Genomic DNA, 21,287 nt, shown 5'->3' on the forward strand with positions numbered 1-21,287 from the left:
TCTTCTCCAGTGTCCTTCCTTCTCATTAGGTGGCCAAAGTATTTGAGTTTCCACTTCAGGATCTGGCCTTCTAAAGAGCAGTCAGGGTTGATCTCCTCTCGGACTGACCAGTTTGATCGCCTTGCAGTCCAAGAGACTCGCAGGAGTCTTCTCCAGCACCAGAGTTCAAAGGCCTCCATTCTTTGACACTCAGCCTTCCTTATGGTCCAAATTTCACAACCATACATTGCAACTGGGCCTTAATCCTTACCGGCATCTAATTATACAAAACTCTCTCTGTCTCATTATTATTTGGCTGCTATGATTCTAAAGACTTAAAGGCAGGGGTCCCCAACCCCCGGTCGTGAGACCCTAAGAGTATAGCTGAAGATCAGAGCTTCTCTATAAAAACAGCGGTTGAGTTATAATTTAAAAAATGACAACTATTACAATTATTAATACAGCAGGAAAAATTGTGAGTGGGAAGGAACGTGCTGATACATTTCATTTGATGTTTGTTTTAGTAAAATAAGATTTTCAGCCTGTTCCTTCCCACTTCTTCTCATTCTCACCTTTTAAACTAAAAAAAATCCAAACTTTTTTTTATTTTTGCATCAGTGGGAATGCTCGATATTGACAAGATACCTTGTTAGTATCATTCACTGACTTTCCTTTGTTACTTATATTTATCTAGATCCAATCCTTAGTATCATTCGCCCCTTTTGTTTCTTGCGTTTATCTAGATTAAATCCGAGAGAAGGCAGAATGAGGCTCGTGTCCAGCAGCTAGAGGGTGAAATCCAGCATCTCGTCGAAAAGCTGAAGAGCATGGAGGAAATTCAGGGCCTCACCGATCAGCAGCTTCAAGAAGCTGATGAAGAGAAAGAACAAATCCTTGCTGAGCTGGAAGACTTGGAGAATAAGGTGGGTTTCTCCTCTTGAAGGTCCTGGTTCAAGGTCCAAGTGAATCCTGGTTATTTTATTGTAGCTTTCAGTGCCTTGTTTTGCTTTGCTCAAATCTGTTGAATGCACTTTTGTGGGTCTTTCCAGAAAAAGGCGGAAGACGCGAGGGCCCAGCTGCAGTTCCACAGCCTCAGCAAAGAGCTGAAGGCGTTAAAAGAAGCCATTTCCGCTTCCGATAAACAGGCCACAGCCCAGCTCTGCGCAGCCAAAGACCAGCTCCAGTCGCTTCATGGGACTGTGTTCAAAATCAATCGGGAACGTTCCGAGGTACGGTGCTGCAGAAACTCCCCGCTCAGAATGGTGCCAACCAAATCCTCATTGCTTACGGAAAGGAAACCTGTGTTCGAGACCTGTAGCTAAGCAAACTTTATCATTATATTTTATCATTTATCATTATAAAAAAGGTAAAGGTTCCCCTCGCACATATGTGCTACTGTTCTTAGGCGGAACTCTAGGGGGCGGTGCTCATCTCCGTTTCAAAGCCGAAGAGCCAGCACTGTCCGAAGATTTCTCTGTGGTCATGTGGCTGGCATGACTCAATGCCAAAGGCGCACGGAATGCTATTACCTTCCCACCAAAGGTGGTCCCTATTTTTCTACTTGCATTTTTTACATGCTTTCGAACTGCTAGGTTGGCAGAAGCTGGGACAAGTAACGGGAGCTCACCCTGTTACGCGGCGCTAGGGATTCGAATCGCTGAACTGCTGACCTTTTGATCGACAAGCTCGGCGTCTTAGCCACTGAGCCACTGTGTCGCTTTTATCATTATATATAAACTTTATTTATATTAATGCTGGTGAATCCAGCAAGAGGTAGAGAGAGATTCCAAAGAACGGTGGCATTGAACACAGAGAGAGCATTGAAAGTCTCTGTAGCTGCTCTTTTGTAAATTAATTAAATGCACAATTTGTAAAATGCTACTCCAAACTGATTTGGCCTTTCATCCCCCTTTCCATTTTCCTCCCAACTGAAGGAGCTTCAGGAGGCAGAAAAGTTCTGCATGCAGGCCACTCAAGCAGCTAAGGATCTGGCCAGAGCAGAGACAGAAATAGGACTTTTGCAGAAGCTTCTCAGAGAAAAAGAGGCGCAGGTATGTTATGTTTACATGTTCCTTTTCATAGTGGAGTCCTGGTGGCTAAGAAGCAGTATTACAGGCAAACTATCAAGAGCCTTGATAGTACAGGGGTTTAGTGTACCCTGTTATTAACACAGCTGCCTGCAATTTCTGCTAGTTCGAATCTCTCCAAGGCTCAAGGTTGACTCAGCCTTCCATCCTTTCTAAGGTAGGTGAAATGAGGACCCAGTTTGTGGGGGCAATAAGCTGACTTTGTATAAAATATACAAAAGAATGAAGGCTATTGCTTAACGCATTGTAAGCCGCCCTGAGTCTCCGGAGAAGGGCGGCATATAAATCAAATTAAAAAAAAAAAAAAAAACAAACTCTGCCCACCATCTGGAATTCGATCCTGATGGAGATCAAAATTGACTCAGCCTTCCATCCTTCCGAGGTTGGTAAAATGAGGACCCAGATTGTTGGGGTCAATAGGCTGACCTGTAAATCGCTTAGAGAGCACTGTGATGCACTATGGAATGGTATACAGGTAGTCCTTAAATTACGACCACAATTGAGCCCAAAATTTCTATTGCTAACCGAGACATTTGTTGACTGAGTTTTGCCCTATTTCACGACCTTTCTTGCCACACTTGTTAAGTGAATCACTCTAGTGGTTAAGTTAGTCACGCAGTTGTTAAAGCAGATCTGTTAAACACCCATTGAGTTGGCTTGTCAGAAGGTCACAAAAGGTGATAAAATGAGCCCAGGACACTGCAAATTGTCATAAATATGAATCATTTGCCAAGCTTCTGAATTTTGTTCACGGGGCTGCTGTAACGGTCATGTGAAAAAGTTCCTTTTTTTCAGTCCTGTTGTAACTTCAAACGGTCACTAAACGAACTGCTGTAAGTCGAAGACTACCCATATAAGTAAGTGCTATTACTAATTGACCTGAAAACTGGAGTGAAAGATGCCTGAGGTGGAGGATGTAAGATGTTAGAATTTGGTGTCTCCCAAAGTCCTTTAAAATTGAAAAATCAATGACAAACTTCATCAGAAATATATGTGGAAGATTTAGAAAGATCCCATGCTATCATTTGGCTGGATCCATCATGTCTCCTCTGCCCAGGGAGAGGACTCAAGATACTGTCTTTGACCCTGTGATCCTTCTTGGTTTTACATGGGATCAGGGTGGATTTCATTTAAATCGACTTGATTTAAGTCACTAGTAAAAAGGCTTGATTTAAATCAGTTCGATTTAAATCATAATTTTTAAAGAGCAGCTATCATTTCTGTCCCGCATCAGCTCCTCCTCTGACCTGCTGTTGACTCACCGACAGTCCCAATATTGCAGAATATACAGTCTCATGCTACATAACTAAGCTCCATTTCATGCTGAATCAACTAAATCGTTAATATATCTTAAATAGAAAACTGTCTTTAGATAGATTTTTACTCCAAAAGCATTCTATTAAAATAAATTCGATAAAAATCCAAAATATCTGATTTAAATTTTTAAAAAAATTCAATTTAAATAAAACAAACTCCACTTTTTTGATTTTTTAAAAAAAAAATCATCGATTTTTATCCACCCTGCATGGGATTCAAATCCATCCACCAGTTTTTGACAGCATGTCAAAATCGGTCAGATCAGTGGACATGAAGGACTTGGTATGGGGCACCCTCAAAAGCAAACATTTTCCACCCAAAATAAAATGTTTTTCAACATTGCAGTTGGAATTGGAAAAGAACGATGCCGAGATGGCGGCTTCGCATTTTCAAAAGGAAGAGTGGGACAAGTTGAATGGGCTTCTGAAGTGGCAGAAAGCAGAAACGGACCGACTCCGCCGAGCCTTAGATCAGGCTAAAAACGGTTTGTTGCTTTTCTCTTTGCTTTTCGGCAAACGTGGATGAATTTGCACTCTTCCGCGAAAGACGTTGTGCCCACAGAATAACTAACACGCTTAAAACAATAAGACAACCGACTTGCTTAAAACACAGTGAATTTTTAAATTCCCTTGTAGGCAACAGGGCTGAAATGGAAAGCGTACTGGGGGAAATCGAAGGACTCCGACGTACGATCTCTCAGCAGAACGATACCATCGCTAGCTTCGTGGCTCCACTCCAGCAGAGTCAACATCTGTTTTTTGTGCCATCATCATCCCAAGTATGAAAAACCGTCACACCGTTTGCCTTGAAAGAGACTTTCAATCAAATCAAGCACAGTTGTTTACAGGGCTGCCTCTTGTTTTCATAAAAAAAAAAACATCTGGAGTTAGGAAGCATCGTTTTATTTATTTGAGAGCTGAGATGATGGCGCAGTGGTTAGAATGCGGTACTGCAGGCTACTTCTGCTGACTGCCGGCTGCTTGCAATTTGGCAGCTCGAATCTCTCCAAGGCTCAAGGTTGACTCAGCCTTCCCTCCTTCCGAGGTGGGTAAAATGAGGATCCAGTTTGTTGAGGGCAAGAGGCTGACTCTGTAAACAGCTTAGAGAGGGCTGTAAAAGCACTGTGAAGCGGTATATAAATCTAAGTGCTATTGCTATTATTTCTCTTCATCCTGCCTACAGCTGGCTACTTTTCTCCACCTTGCTAAGCCGAAGTTAGATAAATATTTTGAGTTTTCCTGAGTGGAAGCCCGAACTAGGCCCAGCCAGCTTCTGTCATCCACAATTTCTTTTCAACAGAGCCCACTTTCCTTACAGATTTTTTTCCCCTGCAACCTGGTTATGTCCGTATGGAGAAGAGACCCATTCTCCAAAGAGAAGGAAAACCGCAGCATCTATAGCCAGCTTTGTGAATTGACATAACTTGGAGGATTTCCATAACAAAATGATTCTAGCCCTTTTTTCCCTTTCTTTACCCCTTGTACGTACAGATGTTTGCATATTTATAGTGCATAAGTCAGCTTCTGTAGCATAGTATGTTGCCATATTTTGGTAGAAGGATTCATAGTTATACAATTGGTGTTTTTCTGCCTATTGCAAGCCATTTTTTCCCCCCAGTATCTGAAATAATAGCTTTTACTCCCTTATTTTTGCCTGAAATGCTCTCATTACATTGGGGCCCTTCCCTCTAGGGAATATTTGTCTCAACTCAAGTTGGTTATTTGTTGTTGTTTATCTTCCTTTTCCAAGGCGTCTACTCCTGCATCTCAGAGCACCAAAGATTCAGGCATTATCTTACAGTGTCCCGTGTCGACTCCCATCGTCAAACAGGACAGGAAGCTGACCGAAAGCAAGAAAGCACATTACCCTGCTGGCTTGCAGGAACCCTCCTCTAGCAGTAAGTCAGTTCAGCTAACTACCGTACTTTTCGACGCAAAAATGGTGAAAATTTAGGTGCGTCTTATAGACTGAATATGGGTGTTTTTAGGCTCCCAAGCCTTCCGCGTGTCGCGTTTTCACCCTCCCCGGCCCCCAGAAGCACTGCAGGCCAAAAACAGGCCCGTTTTTGGCAAAAATGTGCCGTACGGAGCATTGCCGAGTGCTTCTGGGGGCCTGGGAGGGCGAAAATCCGACGCGCAGAGGCCAAAAACATTTTTTTTTCTTGTTTTTCTCCTGTAAATTTATGTGCTTCTTATAGTCTGAAAAATACAGTATCTTGCAAGTTACTTTCTAGAGAAAGCTGGCAGATTATTTGCCAAGGCATAGCTGTTTGTTCCTAGGAGGCAGATGGGTGCTTTTAAAATTTGATAAATAAATAAAAGGTCATAATTTCTCCTTGCTATGTATAGTATGTTACTGGGAACCAGTGAGAGGCAAAGACTGGGAATGCCTCAGTATGCTTCTTGATTGTAAACCTGACTGTAAAGGGAATATTCTTGGCATTTTATTCATACTACTACCTTTCAAGGTGACGAACACCCTGCATTACAGGTAGTCCTCGACTTACAACAGTTTGTTTAGTGCCCGTTCAAAGTTACAGTGGCACTGAAAAATGTGACTTACGTCTTGTTTTTCACACTTACGAACTTTGCGGCATGCCCATGATCAAAATTCAAATGCTTGGCAACTGGTTCATATTTATGACCATTGCTGTGTCTTGGGGGGCGGGTGTGTGTCACGTGATCCTCTTTTGCGACCTTCTGACAAGCAAAGTCAACGGGGAAGCCAGATTCACTTAACATCCGGGTTAATAACTTATCCACTGCAGTGATTCGCTTAACCACCATGGAAAGAAAGGTCGTAAAATGGGGGCAAAACTCACTTAACAAATGTCTCCCTTAACAACAGAAATGTTGGGTTCAATTATGGTCGTAAGTCGAGGACTACCTGGATAAACCAGACAGGTCAAAACCCAATACCATGTTTCCCCGAAAATAAGACCCTGCCTTATATTTTTTTGAACCCCGAAATAAGCGATTGGTCTTATTTTCGGGTAGGTCTTATTATTTTGGGGCACGTGGAGCAAGACGGGGCTCCTCTTGCCGTCTTACCTGATTTCCAGTTCTGTCTCCCTAACCCTAATCAGAGGAAATGGCGGGGACCGGCTGTGCATGCGCTTAAATATTTTCAGGGAGGGCTTATTTTCAGGGGGGCTTATTTTTGGGGAGGGCTTATTTTAGCGCATGCGCTTAAAAGCCCGATTGGGCTTTTTATTTGGGGAGGTCTAATTTTCAGGGAAACAGGGTAACAATTCTTCTGTACCCATCAGCTCCGAAGTAATGTTCCACACGCTGTTCCTTTTTCTGAGAGCACACCTCTTCGCTGTTTGTGTCTTTGTGTTCCACAAAAAGTTCCTTATCCATGCCCTCCAGTGTTTAACTGGCATTCTTTCCACTGTGTCTCACCCTGAAGGGCACCAAGGTGATGGTGAAACCCTCCCCAGCGCTGCTCCTTGCGTCCTGCCTCCTGGATCCATCATTTATACCCTGCTTCCAGATGGCAACCCAGTGCCCCAGGGGACAGTGCTGTATGGCCTACAGCCTCCCTCCGCGCAAGTCAGCGGAGGCCCAGTTGCTCCCACATCCGTGGTCTACGGCTCACCTCCCACCGGAGTCCAGCTGCATTATGGTCTTCTTCCTGCTAACTATTCAGTGCCATTGGTTCCCCTGGGAATCCTTCATTGCAACATCCCCGACCACCGTAACTTGGTAAGAGGCTACATAATCGGGTTTTGAAACAAAATTCATTATCTTTGGATTTTATGTTGTAGCCGAGAGATGGGAGCCATCAACGTAGCCTAACCCCTTTCGTCCATTCTATCCATCAGTAATCTGGAAATGATTCATAGTCGGCTACCACATGACTGCACGATAAGGATAGTGACAAATAAATTGAGCCTTTTTTGCTTTAGAACATAGAATAATAGTTGGAAGGGAGCTTGGAGGTTTTCTAGTCCAACCCCCTGCTCAAACAGGACACCCCAAAACAGGTGGGAGAGTGGGTGGGTGGTGGCTGGATGGATGATAGGATAGAAGGAAGGGAGAGTGTGTGTGTGTGTGTGAGAGAGAGAGAGATGGTTCTCCATTCTGTTTTTGAAAGCCTCCAGTGACCGAGCACCCACAATTTCTGAAAGTAAATTTCTCCTTAATTCCAGGTTGCTTCCTTCCTTCGTTAGCTTCCATCCGTTGTTTCTTGTCTTGCCTTTTGATGCTTTGGAAAATAGTTTGACTACTTGTTTGGCGGCCCCTCAAATATTGAACCCCCTGATTGGATCGGGAGATAGAGAGACTCTAATGATGTACTTGGTCTCCATCGTTTGCAGGAAAATGATATCTTGCGGCTAGAAGACAGCATAGAGGCCTTGAGGTCTCAGCGGCACAAAGATGGGTCCTCCAGAACTTCTCGTGAACCTAATAAAGAGATGGAAGAACTGAACCAGGGCATACAGGACTTGTTGAAGGAGAAAGAAGAGCTGGAATACCAAGTCGCAGAGCTGCAGCGGGTAGCCCAGAAGAGAAGTAAACGCATGTGAGCAAGCTCTCTAGCAAAACGTTTAACAACCACAATAAAGTCTATGCTGAGATTTTCCTCTGGGTGGAATGTCGTGGCACTTTTTTAGCCCATTCAGCAAGAAACATTTAGGAGACACCGCTTAGCAAGTTTTTCCTGTGAAGCTCCTGTGATGTAGGGAGCAAGCCATTTTTTTTTGGTCTGGATGACTTTATCAATCTCATACTATTATTTATTCAATGAATAACTTTCCTTTCCTTTCAGAACTCTTGTTTACCTTAAAACTGATGTTTAAGGGATGGGATCAATTTAGAGCTAAGGACGACAGCAGAAAATCAGTGGTATTTTTTGGTACCTGTCTACAATCCTTCCTTTCTTCCTCTCTGCTTTAGAGACTTGATCGAAGGGCGTGGGGACGCCCTCACTGCAGAGCTGGAATTGGAGAATTCAATCCAGTGCCATGAAAGTATCATGGATGAAATTGAATGCGTGGAAAAGACACTTCTGAAGCGACGGGCAGAACTCAGAGAGGCTGACTGTCTTCTGGCTGAAGCTGAAACTGAGCTCGAAAATACTCGAGGAAAGGTAATTTGAATATATTGATTTAAAATACCTGCTAGTGGCGTCCCATGGTTGTTTGTCCTATATTTTCTTAGCCCTTCCAAGGGCTGAATAATAGAATTATTATTCTTTGAGTAGTCATAAAAGAATTTAATTATAGAATAGAATAGAATAGAATTTTTTATTGGCCAAGTATGATTGGACAGACAAGGAATTTGTCTTGGCGCATACACTCTCAGTGTACATAAAAGAAAAGATAACGTTCATCAAGAATCATAAGGTACAACACTTAATGATAGTCATAGGGAACAAATAAGCAATCAGGAAACAATATCAATATAAATCGTAAGGATCCAAGCAACAAAATTACAGTCATACAGTCATAAGTGGGAGGAGATGGGTGGTGGGAACGATGAGAAGATTAATAGTAGTGCAGACTTAGTAAATAGTTTGACAGCGTTGAGGGAATTATTTGTTTAGCAGAGTGATGGCATTATTCTTCTTTGACTAGTCATAGTGCTTTTGATTTCCCCTTCTAGACCAAAGAGACTATTCAGAAATACAACACCGCTAAGCAACACTTGTCTCACACTGAGAAAGAAGCTGAGGAACTTGAACGACGGACTCGGGAGATGGCTGTAAGGCTTGTGAAAGCAGATCAGGAGCTCAGGTGAACCTAAGTGACTTTTAAGAGGACACTCTTCACCTCAACATAACAGGGCCAGATGGTGGCTCAGGAGGTTGCGAACACGCAGTCATAAAGAGTTCTTGCTTCTGATTTAACTAACAGCCTTGTTTACTTTTAAGGGCATGTAACAGTTGCTCTGGGAGCAGAATTGGTGTGGCAGGCAGCCTGTATATGTATGCACACCCAGCTTTCTTAACCTGCAATCAGTTTAATGGCTTTGATCATCGGCTGCCCTTCTCCATATTTACTCAGCTTTCATTATTATTTAACTATGGTGTTGACCTCAGCGCACATTTAGCCGTTTTATTATAAACCTCTCCGTGAGCTTGTCGGAATCAGCAGAACAGCATCCCTTAAATCAAACCGCAAATTCAGTTTCCAAACACAGATCCTCTAAAATCTAAAACAAGATTGCCTATGCCCTCAAGGAGAATGTGAAATCCCCATGGTTGCCAATGGTTTCTTTGCAGAAGTGCAAAGAAGGATTAAAATATGGAAAGGAGAATAAAAAGATGTGATCAAACCCACTTCCTAAGGTCCACTCGGGAAACGAAAGAGATAAAAGCTCAAAAATTATTTGGTTCTGGGTATATGTGTGTGTTTCATGGTTCATAGAATTTGCCTATTGGACATTTTAAGTTTAGCTCGTGATTTAAAAAAATTAAAATAACACCCACCCCCCACCCCTCAAAAGAATCGATTTTCAGAGGTGACCAATCAAGAGATTTTTGATGGCTGCCTTTCAGGTTCCTTCAAGCAAACGCCCAGAATTTGGAACAGCACAAGATGGAACAAGAAGGAATTCTGAAAGAAATCAACCAAATCGTATCGGCAAAAGATTCTGAATTTCAAGTCTTGAGCCAGAAGATAGAAATATTGACCGAAAGGTATTTTTTTAGACTGGCGCATCTAATGGACATCAAACCTCCTGGGTAGATGGTGTTCATCCTCTTCTTTTTTTTATTTTTTTTTTTCCTTCTCTCCATAACCTCCCAACGTGCTTTTCTCTGAAAATTTCCTTTAAGACATTACGGGCACCTATAATACTGTGCCTTTTGGGAGAGGGTAGACCGCCAACTTGAGCTAAGTCAGTTTTGGCAAATATGCTAGCTTGTTTCACCGTTTCACCGAAGGGCCGCTGGGCCACCCTGTGTTTAAATCTTTCTTCCTCCTCTTCCTCCAAAATAAATACATCCCAATTTCATTCTTTTCCAGCCTTCAGAAGCTGCAAACAGACATCCAAGTGGCAGAAGGCAATGAGGATCACCACCTACAGATCCTCAAAGAAGCAGAGAACATCCTTCTGAGCAAAAAGCACGATCTAGAGAGATTAAAAGATCAGGTGGGTGGAATCCTTCCCGATCCACATTTTCCAGAGATAGGAATGTTCTGAGCTAACTCAGCGTTCCAAGCGACACCCCCAACGAAAGAAAACTCAAAGTTTCCTCAAAGTTACATTTTATTAGAGGTGTCATATTGGCACATCTGGGGAAATCCGAATCTGAAAGCTTCCAGGTTTTCCCCACTCAAAAGAAGTCCCTGCCCAGCATCCATATGTCCATCACATGGTCCAATTGAAACACCATGCCAACTGGAGATGCCTCCCAGTTTCAACCATCCAATCTGTCCACTGTCCTTGACTCTCTGAGAAAGGAATGTTATTATGACTATATATATCACCCTTGCTCCATACAATCTTTTGTATGGGGACCTTTTATCAGGTTCGCCTGATTCGCCAGTTGCGGCCCTTTCTTGATCGGGATTCCTTGTGCACAGTCACTCATGCCCTCGTAACCTCTCGCCTTGATTACTGCAATGCTCTCTACATGGGGCTCCCCTTGAGGAGCACCCGGAGGCTCCAACTGGTCCAGAACGCAGCAGCGCGGGTAGTGACGGGAGCAGCGTGGCGCTCCCATGTAACACCGCTCCTGCGTGAACTGCACTGGCTCCTGGTGATCTTCCGGGTGCGCTTCAAGGTGTTGGTTATCGCCTTTAAAGCGCTCCATGGCATAGGGCCTAGCTATCTTCGAGACCGTCTACTGCCACCGATGACCTCCCACCGACCCGTGCGCTCCCACAGAGAGGGCCTCCTCGGGGTGCCATCAGCCAAACAATGCAGGCTGGTGACCCCCAGGGGGAGGGCCTTCTCTGTGGGGGCACCTACCCTCTGGAATCAGTTGCCCCCTGAGATAAGGAAAATCCATGACCTCAGTGCCTTCCGCCGTGCCCTTAAAACTTTCTTTTTTCAACAAGCCGGGCTGGCTTAATTTCTTTTTAAGGGTTTTTTTAATTGTTTTGTTTTGCTTATCGTTTTAATTAATGGGGCCAAATCTATATATATTTTTAAATGTGTTTTAATATTTGTATCTGATGTTTTTATCTGGCTGTTCACCGCCCTGAGTCCTCAGGGAGAAGGGCGGTATACAAATTCAAAAATAAAATAAATAAAATAAATCCCCCCTCCCAGTTTCCCACTGCACTAAATGTGGCAGGCCTGAAGGCCCAATGCAGAAGATGGCTTCCATGCCTGACACTAATCCTTGGATGCCGCCATATAGAAAACAGTGGAAAAGGCTGGCTTAATGACCAGAGGAGTTGATTATCCACAAATACCAGTGATATTAGTGCAACTATTGGTAGTATTTAAATTTACAAAGAGCCACGCTGACCTTGTCGCTATCTGACCAGCAGCTCAGCCAATGAGCTGGTTAAGTTTTGGAAAGTCATGAATTAACAAGGGTGCTCCTGTGCACTCACTGAAAGCATTTAACCATCTTGCCACCCAGGGCAGGTAAAAAAAAAAATAATTAAGGACAGATCTTGGGCTGCCCTGAAGTCTGATAAATAAAAGACTTGACTTGTTTCTACAACTGAACTGAATTTCTTGTTTCGGCAGACCTCCGTTCAGCAGCAAGAGTTACACCTGGTGGACAGATTGCTCGATCAAAAAAGGAACGAGCTACGGCTCCTCCAAGACAGCATTGCTGAGAAAAATGCCATCTTTGCAGAAGCTCTCGGGAATGGAGAGGCAGAGATAACTGAAAAACGGCATCTAATGAAGGTCTTTTTCCAGTCGCATTACAGTTTTTTTTAGAGGCTTGTTTTTTCAATTGCTCAAAAGTTTTCTCCAGAAAGTCTCTGTCAGGTTTTGTCATTGGAACAATTCTGTTGTTTTAATTTGCTCCCGTTTTGAGAATTGTTTTAATTCAGCGTTCCTCATTCAGAAAGTAAAGGTACTATCAGATGTGCTTGTTACCCTGGAGCAAGAACTAAATCTGAATGGAGCTGCTTCTCTGTGGAGATTCTCAGTCATCCAGCCATGTTGTTGTTAGTTGCAAAGTCATGTCCGACCCCATGGACAATGTTCCTCCAGGCCTTCCGGTCCTCTACCATCCTCTGGAGTCCATTTAAGCTCATGCCAACTGCTTCAGTGACTCCATCCAGCCACCTCGTTCTCTGCCGTCCCCTTCTTCTTTTGCCCTCAATCGTTCCAAGCATTAGGCTCTTCTCCAGGGAGTCCTTCCTTCTCATTAGGTGGCCCAAGTATTTGAGTTTCCTCTTCAGGATCTGGTCTTCTAAAGAGCAGTCAGGGTTGATCTCCTCTAGGACTGACCGGTTGGATCGCCTTGCAGTCCAAGGGACTCGCAGGAGTCTTCTCCAGCACCATCGTTCAAAGGCCTCCATTCTTTGGCTCTCAGCCTTCCTTATGGTCCAACTTTCACAGCCATCTATTGCAACTGGGAACACCATAGCTTTGACTATATGCACTTTTGTTGGCAGGGTGATGTCTCTGCTTTTTAATAAGCTATCTAGATTTGCCATAGCTTTCCTCCTCAGGAGCAAGCGTATTTTAAATTTCTTGGCTGCAGTCCCCATCTGTGGTGATCTTGGAGCCCAGGGAAACAAAATCTGTCACTACCTCCATTTCTTCCCCATCTATTTGCCAGAAATTGAGAGGGCCGGATGCCATGATCTTAGTTTTCTTAATGTGTTAAAATTTTCTTTCATCCAGCCATAGTTGTCTTTAAAGAAAAAATAGGTTTAGTGTTTTTGAAGGAGAAGGAAGAAGAAGATGTTTTGCTTCTCAGCCAAGAATCTTTATCAGTTGTCACAAGTGATGAAGCTTCTTGGATGAGAAGTGAAACTTCTTCTTCCTCAAAAAACAGTTCAGTTGCTTTTTTTTTTTTTTTAAAGCACTTTGGAGATAATGGAGCTGCTTGTTTGCACATTTTGCAACAAGCCCTTCAATTCTATCTTCATCCTTTTCCTAGGAAATGAAGGCTTTTCTAGAAGACCTGAGTGTTCAGAAGGGAGAACTCAATGCCCAGCTAAGCGAGAAAAGGTCCCAGCTATCTCTCGTCATGCAGAATATCCGAAAAGAAGAAACAAAGCTACAGGATATCCTGGGGCTGATAAAGAAGCATAAGACAGGTTTGGCTCCAAAAAAAACCCCCAAAAAACCCTGTAGCCACATCTGTAGCTTTCTATATACCTACCAATATTTACATGAATGCCCTTTTCTGCCATTCATTAGAACTGAAGCACATGCTGGAAACAGCACATCTGGGAAAAGAGGAGGTCGAAACCCTGAAATTTCAGCATAACCAAAAGGCGAACGAGTTGGAAAAAATCGAAAGGTTGCTTCTAGAGGTGAAAAAAAACACATTTTGTAGTTATGGTTCGGTTTAGGAATCCCTGCCTTGAGCTTCTGCAGATAACATTGGTTAATCTCACTTTTCTAAACAAGGAGAAAGCCGCACCTCCACTAATACAGGAGGGCAAGCTACTGTATATAAATAGGGATCAATCCTCCACACTCGCTGTAGCACTGATGGTGTTACCTTGTTGGATAATGAAACATCTGCAAGTGAACGGCCAAGCTAAGAGAACACCAACGCATGACTTTGTGTTTCCCAGTTTATAATGTTTATATTTGGGTGATGCGTTTATTATCTTACGATTTTGATTTTTAATTACTCAGAATCTTGGGAATAGGCAACCATACAGATGATGATAATGATTGATACCTAGGACGCTGGCAGCAACCCGTATCAACCATTAGCACCAGTCAATGGTATTTGTGATGCATTTTTGAATGTTCAGTTGACTGAGTTTCAAGTTTAATGAATAAAAGAGAAAGAGTGATCATCATCATCATCATCATCTCCTTTCATCCCCATAATCCCTTGAAGGGTGGAGTTTGGGGTAACTGAATGGAGCTATCAGAGTGTTTACTGGCCGGATGCCCTTCCTGTCGCCAATACGGAGTTTTGTTCAGCAGATATATTCTCATTGTTCCCAGAGAGAGAAATACCTGCCTCTACCCAGGATCGAACTCACAGCCTCCTGATTGTGAGGCGAGAGCTCCCCCTCTAGGCACACCGCACCACTCTAATGAGGGTGCAGTGATGGGGGGGAGTTAAATTTTGGGGCAGCTGTTTTTATGCAGACATTTTTTTTTTTTTTTTTGTAAACCCCAGGAGAAGCTGGAACTGGAGAATCTCCAGCAAGCATCCCAACGCCAACGAGGGGAGGTCGAGCACCAGAGGCAGCTTCTCCAGGAGGCTCAGCAGGAAGCCGAGCGGCTGACTTCTCAGCTCCACCTTCTGCAAAACCGCGTCAGGGTTCTGAACGATGAGAAGCGACAGCTGGAAGCCAGCTGCGAAAGCCTAGAGGAGAAATTCTCCCAAAGCAAAAGGTGACAATGGCGATTGGGAAAGGGGCGTTTTCGACCTTAGCCAATACAAAATCCCCAAAGAGGTCATTTTATAGGAATGTACTTACGCAGGTAGTCCTCGAACTTACAGCAGTTTGTTTAGTGACCGTTCGAAGTTACAACGGCACTGAAAAAAATGTGACTTACGACCGTTTTTCACACTTACGACCATTGCAGCATGCTAAAATCTCAGCTGCCTGGCAACTGACCCGTATTTATGACGGTTGCAGTGTCCTGCGGTTACGTGATCCCCTTTTCCGGCAAGCAAAATCTAGGAAGCCAGATTCATTTAACAACTGTGTGACTAATTTAGCAGTGATTCACTTAACCGTGGCAAGAAAGGTTGTAAAACAGGACAAAACTCACTTAACTGTCTCACTGTAGCGACAGAAATTTTGGGCTCAGTTGTGGTAGATTCTTCTTTGAATATTTTAACAGATTAACAGAGTTGGAAGGGAACCTTGTAGGTCATCTAGTCCAACCCCGCGGCCCAAGCAGGAGATTTCTGCTTTTGAAAAGTTCTACTTTCTCCATGGCATTAGAGAAACTACGTACACTGGTTTTCCTTTCATATGAAATAGACAATGACTAGATTGTGCTGTTTTATCCCAGAGTATATCCCAGACCTGCTGATACGTTAATTTCAGCCAAGGTCTGTGAGACGAAACAGACTGATTTTGTATTCAGTTCTTAGCAATCCACCAAGCTGCACCTGCCTCTCTGCTTTAATTTTGCAAAGTGAATCCCAAAGGTGCTTTTTCAAATGGCAACTGGACTTCGTTTTTCCTTGAAGACGTTTCACTTCTCATCCAAGAAGCTTCTTCAGTTCTTCTTCTTCAGAACTGAAGAACCTCCTTGGACGAGAAGCGAAACGTACTCAAAGAAAAAACAAAGTCCAGTTGCCTTTTGAAAAAGCACCTTTGGGACAAGCATGGATGTTGAGAGTCTCCATAGACATTGGTGAAGTAAACACGTGGCTTTTTCTTTTGGCAGAACCTTAGCCTCTACGGAAGATAATAATAAAACTATTCTCGCCAGCAAAGAAAAATCCATTTTGGATTTCCAAAAGCTGCAGCTTGATATCGATCAGCTTCACAACCAGAAAATAGTTCTGAACAAGGATGTCGCTGAGCTACAGAAGCAGTTGCATGGTACGGGAAACTTTTTTTCAAATCTCTTTTTATCCCAGTCCTTTTCCATATGTGTCTTGTGCGGGATAAAACACCATCAAGATTACGATCTTTTTAATCAAATCGTCTCCCGTGCCTTTTCTGTTTTTCTTGGCGATTGACCTCTTCCTCAAAATATTGCAATTATTTTCCCCTTTAGGAAAAAAGGAGGAATTGGAGGTTTTGAAAACGGAACTGAACAATTCCAGGCATTACCTTCAGCTGTTGGAGCAGGTGAGTTTCGTTTAGATTTACTGTTCCGTGTTAAGGATGAGGAAAAGTACTGCAGCCAGGAGCTACATTTTTTCCCCCAAGGATGCAAAGTCAGGGCAACGATATAATACCTCAGCCAAAATCAGACTGCAAACTGCTACAATAAGGCATGATTTTCTACAGGAAATTAAAAAGGGCAAAAAGAAAGTCTATTTGCAATTGTTCTCCTGCGAGCTGCATCCAGATTTATCTGTAGCAGCGGCCTACTTAGTAGGTTCCTGAGATACCCCATCAAAGACGTTGATCTGCAGCAATTAACAAGCATCTTAAATCTTTCGCTTGCAGCTATTCTTATATTATTGAGTTTGTCATCTGCATATCATATAACTGTCTGGTTTGGCTCTGCAACCCAACAAGACAGACAGAGACTTCAGGGGATAATTAGAACTGCAGAAAAAATAATTGCTATCCACCTGCCTTCCATTGAGAACCTGTTTACTGCATGAGTCAAAAAGAGGGCTGGGAAAATATTTACAGACCCCTCGCATCCTGGACATAAACTGCTTCAACTCCTACCTTCAAAACGACGCTATAAGGCACTGCACACCAGAACAACTAGGCACAAGGATAGGTTTTTCCCGAATACCATCACTCTGCTAAACAAATAATTCCCTCAACACTGTCAAACTATTCACTAAATCTGCACTACTATTAAATCTTCTCATCGTTCCTATCACCTATCTCCTCCCACTTATGACTGCATGATTGTAACTTTGTTGCTGGTATCCTTATGATTTATATTGATATTGTTTCCTAGTATGATTTGATAGCTTATTTGTACCCTATGACTATCATTAAGTGTTTTACCTTATGATTCTTGACGAACGTATCTTGTCTTTTTATGTACACTGAGAGCGTAGGCACCAAAGACAAATTCCTTGTGTGTGTCCAATCACACTTGGCCAATAACGAATTCTATTCTATTCTATTCACTCTGGAACTGCAGGACGTGAAAGAGGCCGCAAAGGCAAAGGAGGATCTGCTCCAAGAACAGAAGGTCCTCAAAGACACCCTCCACGAATCTTCCAGGAAGTGCAAAGAGGCCCAAGAAGCCCGAAGGGAAAAGGAAAACCGGCTACACCAACTCCACAAGGAGCTTGAGGAACAGGAGGTGAAACAGGCCAAACAAGAGACGGTACATTCATCTTTTTTTTACATTTTGTGTTTGACTGATCTGCTGGCTGAATTCTTCCTTTTTAAAAAATGAACAAGTTGGCGGGGGGAATGGAAAGGTTGATTCAGGAGGTGAAAGAAGCCATAATGGATCTCGGATCAGTGATTCAGTAGCCTCTCCGTACAACGGCTACTCTCTGAGCCCAGTTGTTTACTATTTACAGGAGTTCGTTTATTATTTATTTAATCCATGCCCCACCTTTATTATTTTACAAATAACTCAAGGCAGAAAACATATTCCACGCACCTTCCTCCCCCTATTTTCCCCACAACAACCCTGTGAGGTGGGTTGGGCTGAGAGAGAGAGAGGGACTGCTCCAAAGTCACTCAGCTGGCGTTCATGATTATTAAATCAAGACTTGAACTCAGGGTTTCCTGTTTTCTAGCCTGGTGCCTTCACCATTAGACCAAACAGACCTAAAGAGTTAAAAGAGAAACACTTAAAAAGAAAATAGGTAAAAAAATAGGATTCTTATTATGCAAAATACCTTTAAGCAGGGGGAGATCTCAGATCACTAAAGAAACCAGACCACCCACCCATCCCAGTAGCCTCTTACCGCAAGCCACCTTAACTCTCGCTTGGTTGATTTCATCTAGGTCCTTCAACAGCTCAGAGAAGATGTCCAGCACGAAGAAAAAAAGTTGACAGAGTACACAGACATACTGAAGCATCAGAAAAAGCAGCTAGAGCAAGAACTGGAAGAGCAGCAGGGTCAGCTGACACAAGCTGTAGCCAAGGTCCAAGAGATGGAAGAACGGATCCGGAAGCTCCAGAAAGGGGAATCTCACATTTCAGCTCTTGAAGGAAAACTCCGCAAAGCCTGTGAGTTGTATTTGAGACCGGGAACGTGGATGTATTTTCATGAGAAATGCATCTCCATTGAGTAAGAAAGTCAGCGTGGTATTTGCAGCTAAGGATGAGGGAGTGAGCAAGATTCACACCCCAAAGTCACTGGGCAACTAGTTGTATACAGCTCATTTGGGAGTTTTATCTACTAAAAAGCATTCCCTTTCAAATATTTTGAGCTGTCTGCAAAGAGACTAGCATTTAGATATCACGAATTCTGCAGGATCCAATCTGAATCGGTCACCGGGTCCCAAAGGTTTATTCTTCCAAGCTTTTGGGCTCGTGCTGGAACTTCTCTCTCCCAGAATATGTGCGTTGGGCTCTTCTACACATTGTATTTTTATGGTTGCTGGTTGTGTGTAGCTTTTATTTGTTTAATTAGGATGCAGATGATTGGCTATTGCCGTGTTTTTTGGAGTATAAAATGCAGCTTAGTTTTTGGGGAGGAAAATGGGGCGGGGGGGAAATCTGCCTACCAGGAATTCATCTGGCTAGTGTCCTTAATCTGGTCAGCTTCAGCACATTAGTTCACTGGTTTTGAGTGTGCGCATGCGCTTTTTATCCCCTTTTTGGGGATAAAAAAACAGCTTCTAAAGCACAGCTGATCTTTGGAGAGAGAAGCAATGAGAAAAGCAGGCGAAGTGCGGAAGATCGCTTCACTCACTAGCGTCTCATTAGGGCTGACAAAAAGCTTCAAAAAAGTTACATTCGGAGTATAAGATGCACCCAAATTTTCAGCCTCTTTTGGGAGGGGGGGAGTGTGTCTTATACAGTAAATTGTTAATTGTTGTTTCCTTGTGACACCATGCCCTCGGCTCTTAAGTACCTGATAGGCTGGTGGTAAATCATCACTCCTGTTGACTGACCAGGGGTACCGTTTCCCAGGCTTCAATCCTTTCTCTGGCTGTTTTTGTCCCTGCTCTGCCAACAATCATCATACATTCTCTTAGGGATGTCCTTCAGCAAATGGAAAAGCACACACATCCGAGGCTCTTGGTAAGGTTGGTTGGGTAACCAAGACCGGCTCCTCTGATTCCAGGGCATCAGCTCTCTGAAAAAGAACAGAAGCTTCAAGAAAAGGTGAGCGAGGTTTCATCCCTGCAAAGAGAACTCGGCCTCTCCAGAGCCGAGGAGAGGCTGCTCCAGGACCGACTGCAAGCAGACCACATAAGAGCAGAGAAGCAAATGGCAACCTTGAAGGAAACCATCAAGGCTCAAAGGGAGCAGCTTGAAAGGGCCCTTCAGGTACGTAACTGTCTTCACCAACCTCCATTCGCTTCTTTTCCATTTTTGGAGGGTTGTGGAAGAGAGGGGAGATGGCGAGAAATTGAGAGGGTTTCTTGAACACGAGGAACAGCTGGCTTGGCCCCCAGTTCTACCAAACTCTCTGAATGCTTGGAAGTGATTTCTTTTATCCAAACAAGAGATTAAATTAAATATAATTTTGTCTCTAGTTCGAAATTGCTTCTGGAATTTGTGTTTGCAATGGGTGGGGGGGGGAATGAAACTTTGATTCTGTTTTTGTAAATTAGACAGGCTTATTGTTATAGAAAAGGGATGCAGTGGCTAAGACACTGAGCTTGTCGATCGAAAGGTCGGCAGTTCAGCGGTTCGAATCCCTTGTGCCACGTAAACGAGATGAGCTCCCGTGACTTGTCCCAGCTTCTGCCAACCTAGCAGTTCGAAAGCACGTAAAAAATGGAAGTAGAAAAATAGGGACCACCTTTAGTGGGAAGGGAACAGCGTTCCGTGCGCCTTTGGCGTTGAGTCATGCCGGCCACATGACCACGGAGACGTCTTCAGACAGCGCTGGCTCTTCGGCTTTGAAACGGAGATGAGCACCACCGTCTAGAGTCAGGAATGACTAGCACATATGTGCGAGGGGAACCTTTACCTTTTATTGTTATAGAAACGGCTTTTACATATTGCTGGATAAAAACATAAAGTTGTAGTTGTAATGCTGTTACCTTTGACTATGCCGAAGAGAGTCGGAAGTTGGTGCCTTTTTCCTTTTTTTCTCCCGTTACACTATGCCCCCGCTTTTTCCCCTTCCTCTCTTCTTACTTTTCCATGCTTTTTTTCCTTTGTATTTTATACTTCGATAAACTAATTTAAAAGTTTTAATTGGAAGTGATTGCAGAATACAACTTCAGCTAGTCTCATTCCAACTCTGTGAGGTTCTGTTGGGGAGGGGGGGGGAGGCACGAGTGAAAGGGGGGTTCATTCAAGACCACCAAAGGAATCCATGGCAGTAGTAGGACTTCAGTAGGTCACTTCTGGATTTGCAATCCAGTTTTCTCTCGTAACTCACAACATGGAGTTCTTGGATCCAATCCACGTTGGAAAATCTGAAGCGGGGCCAGACACTAGTATCCTCCAGATGTTTTGTATCAGGCCAGGTCTGCCCCATCTAGCATGGACATCTGGGGCCAATGTGCGTGTGCGTAACCTTAAATCATGAAGGATCACAATGGAGCATTCACTCCACCCCACCCCACCCCACCCCTCCATGGAATGTGTTTGTTAATTCCAAGGCAGATGGGGGAAAGAAAAATACTCTTCTCCAACCTGCTGTTGTAATTTTAGGAACAGAAGCAAGAAAACTACAGCTTGCAACGAGAAATAACCTCGTTGGAACAAGTGGCCCGAGAGAATCACGAGCGAGCCAAGCGGCTGATGAGGGACCTTGGACGGATCCAAGAAGAGTACGCACAACTCAAATCACAGGTAACACTCTGGAGCCTCCGAACAGCCTCCTCGTTTCCCAGAAAAGCCCCCTCTTGGCCTGCTGGCCAGGAGAATGAACTTCTCCCCACAATCTAGAATTAATGTACAAAGTTGACTTCTCCCAGGTATAATATACACAAGCTCTGAGATCTTTGAATGAAGCAGAGGAAAGGGCTATCAGGGCTCTAGGGATTCTCCTGCCAGTGTATAAATTAATACAGGTAGACCTCAGCTTACAACA

General features: G+C 43.5%; 1 protein-coding gene across 1 annotated transcript in view; it reads left to right on the forward strand.

Moving 5' to 3' along the window:
• CNTRL (centriolin) overlaps positions 1-21,287 on the forward strand; it is a 42,230-nt gene that overhangs the window by 16,006 nt on the left and 4,937 nt on the right. Inside the window, exons 17-38 of the mRNA XM_070955608.1 lie at positions 723-902; positions 1,029-1,208; positions 1,914-2,030; positions 3,729-3,867; positions 4,019-4,161; positions 5,133-5,280; positions 6,795-7,090; positions 7,705-7,910; positions 8,285-8,477; positions 8,993-9,123; positions 9,888-10,028; positions 10,357-10,483; positions 12,038-12,202; positions 13,413-13,572; positions 13,676-13,791; positions 14,622-14,839; positions 15,851-16,008; positions 16,187-16,260; positions 17,246-17,434; positions 18,070-18,295; positions 19,359-19,564; positions 20,906-21,046. Coding sequence (XP_070811709.1) covers positions 723-902; positions 1,029-1,208; positions 1,914-2,030; positions 3,729-3,867; positions 4,019-4,161; positions 5,133-5,280; positions 6,795-7,090; positions 7,705-7,910; positions 8,285-8,477; positions 8,993-9,123; positions 9,888-10,028; positions 10,357-10,483; positions 12,038-12,202; positions 13,413-13,572; positions 13,676-13,791; positions 14,622-14,839; positions 15,851-16,008; positions 16,187-16,260; positions 17,246-17,434; positions 18,070-18,295; positions 19,359-19,564; positions 20,906-21,046 — 3,654 coding nt within the window. The remainder of the gene's footprint in view (positions 1-722; positions 903-1,028; positions 1,209-1,913; positions 2,031-3,728; positions 3,868-4,018; positions 4,162-5,132; positions 5,281-6,794; positions 7,091-7,704; positions 7,911-8,284; positions 8,478-8,992; positions 9,124-9,887; positions 10,029-10,356; positions 10,484-12,037; positions 12,203-13,412; positions 13,573-13,675; positions 13,792-14,621; positions 14,840-15,850; positions 16,009-16,186; positions 16,261-17,245; positions 17,435-18,069; positions 18,296-19,358; positions 19,565-20,905; positions 21,047-21,287) is intronic.

The sequence above is a fragment of the Pituophis catenifer genome, unplaced genomic scaffold, assembly GCF_029215685.1.
Source record: "Pituophis catenifer annectens isolate HBS135680 unplaced genomic scaffold, rPitCat1.0.hap2 SCAF_17, whole genome shotgun sequence".
NCBI lineage: Eukaryota > Metazoa > Chordata > Lepidosauria > Squamata > Colubridae > Pituophis > Pituophis catenifer.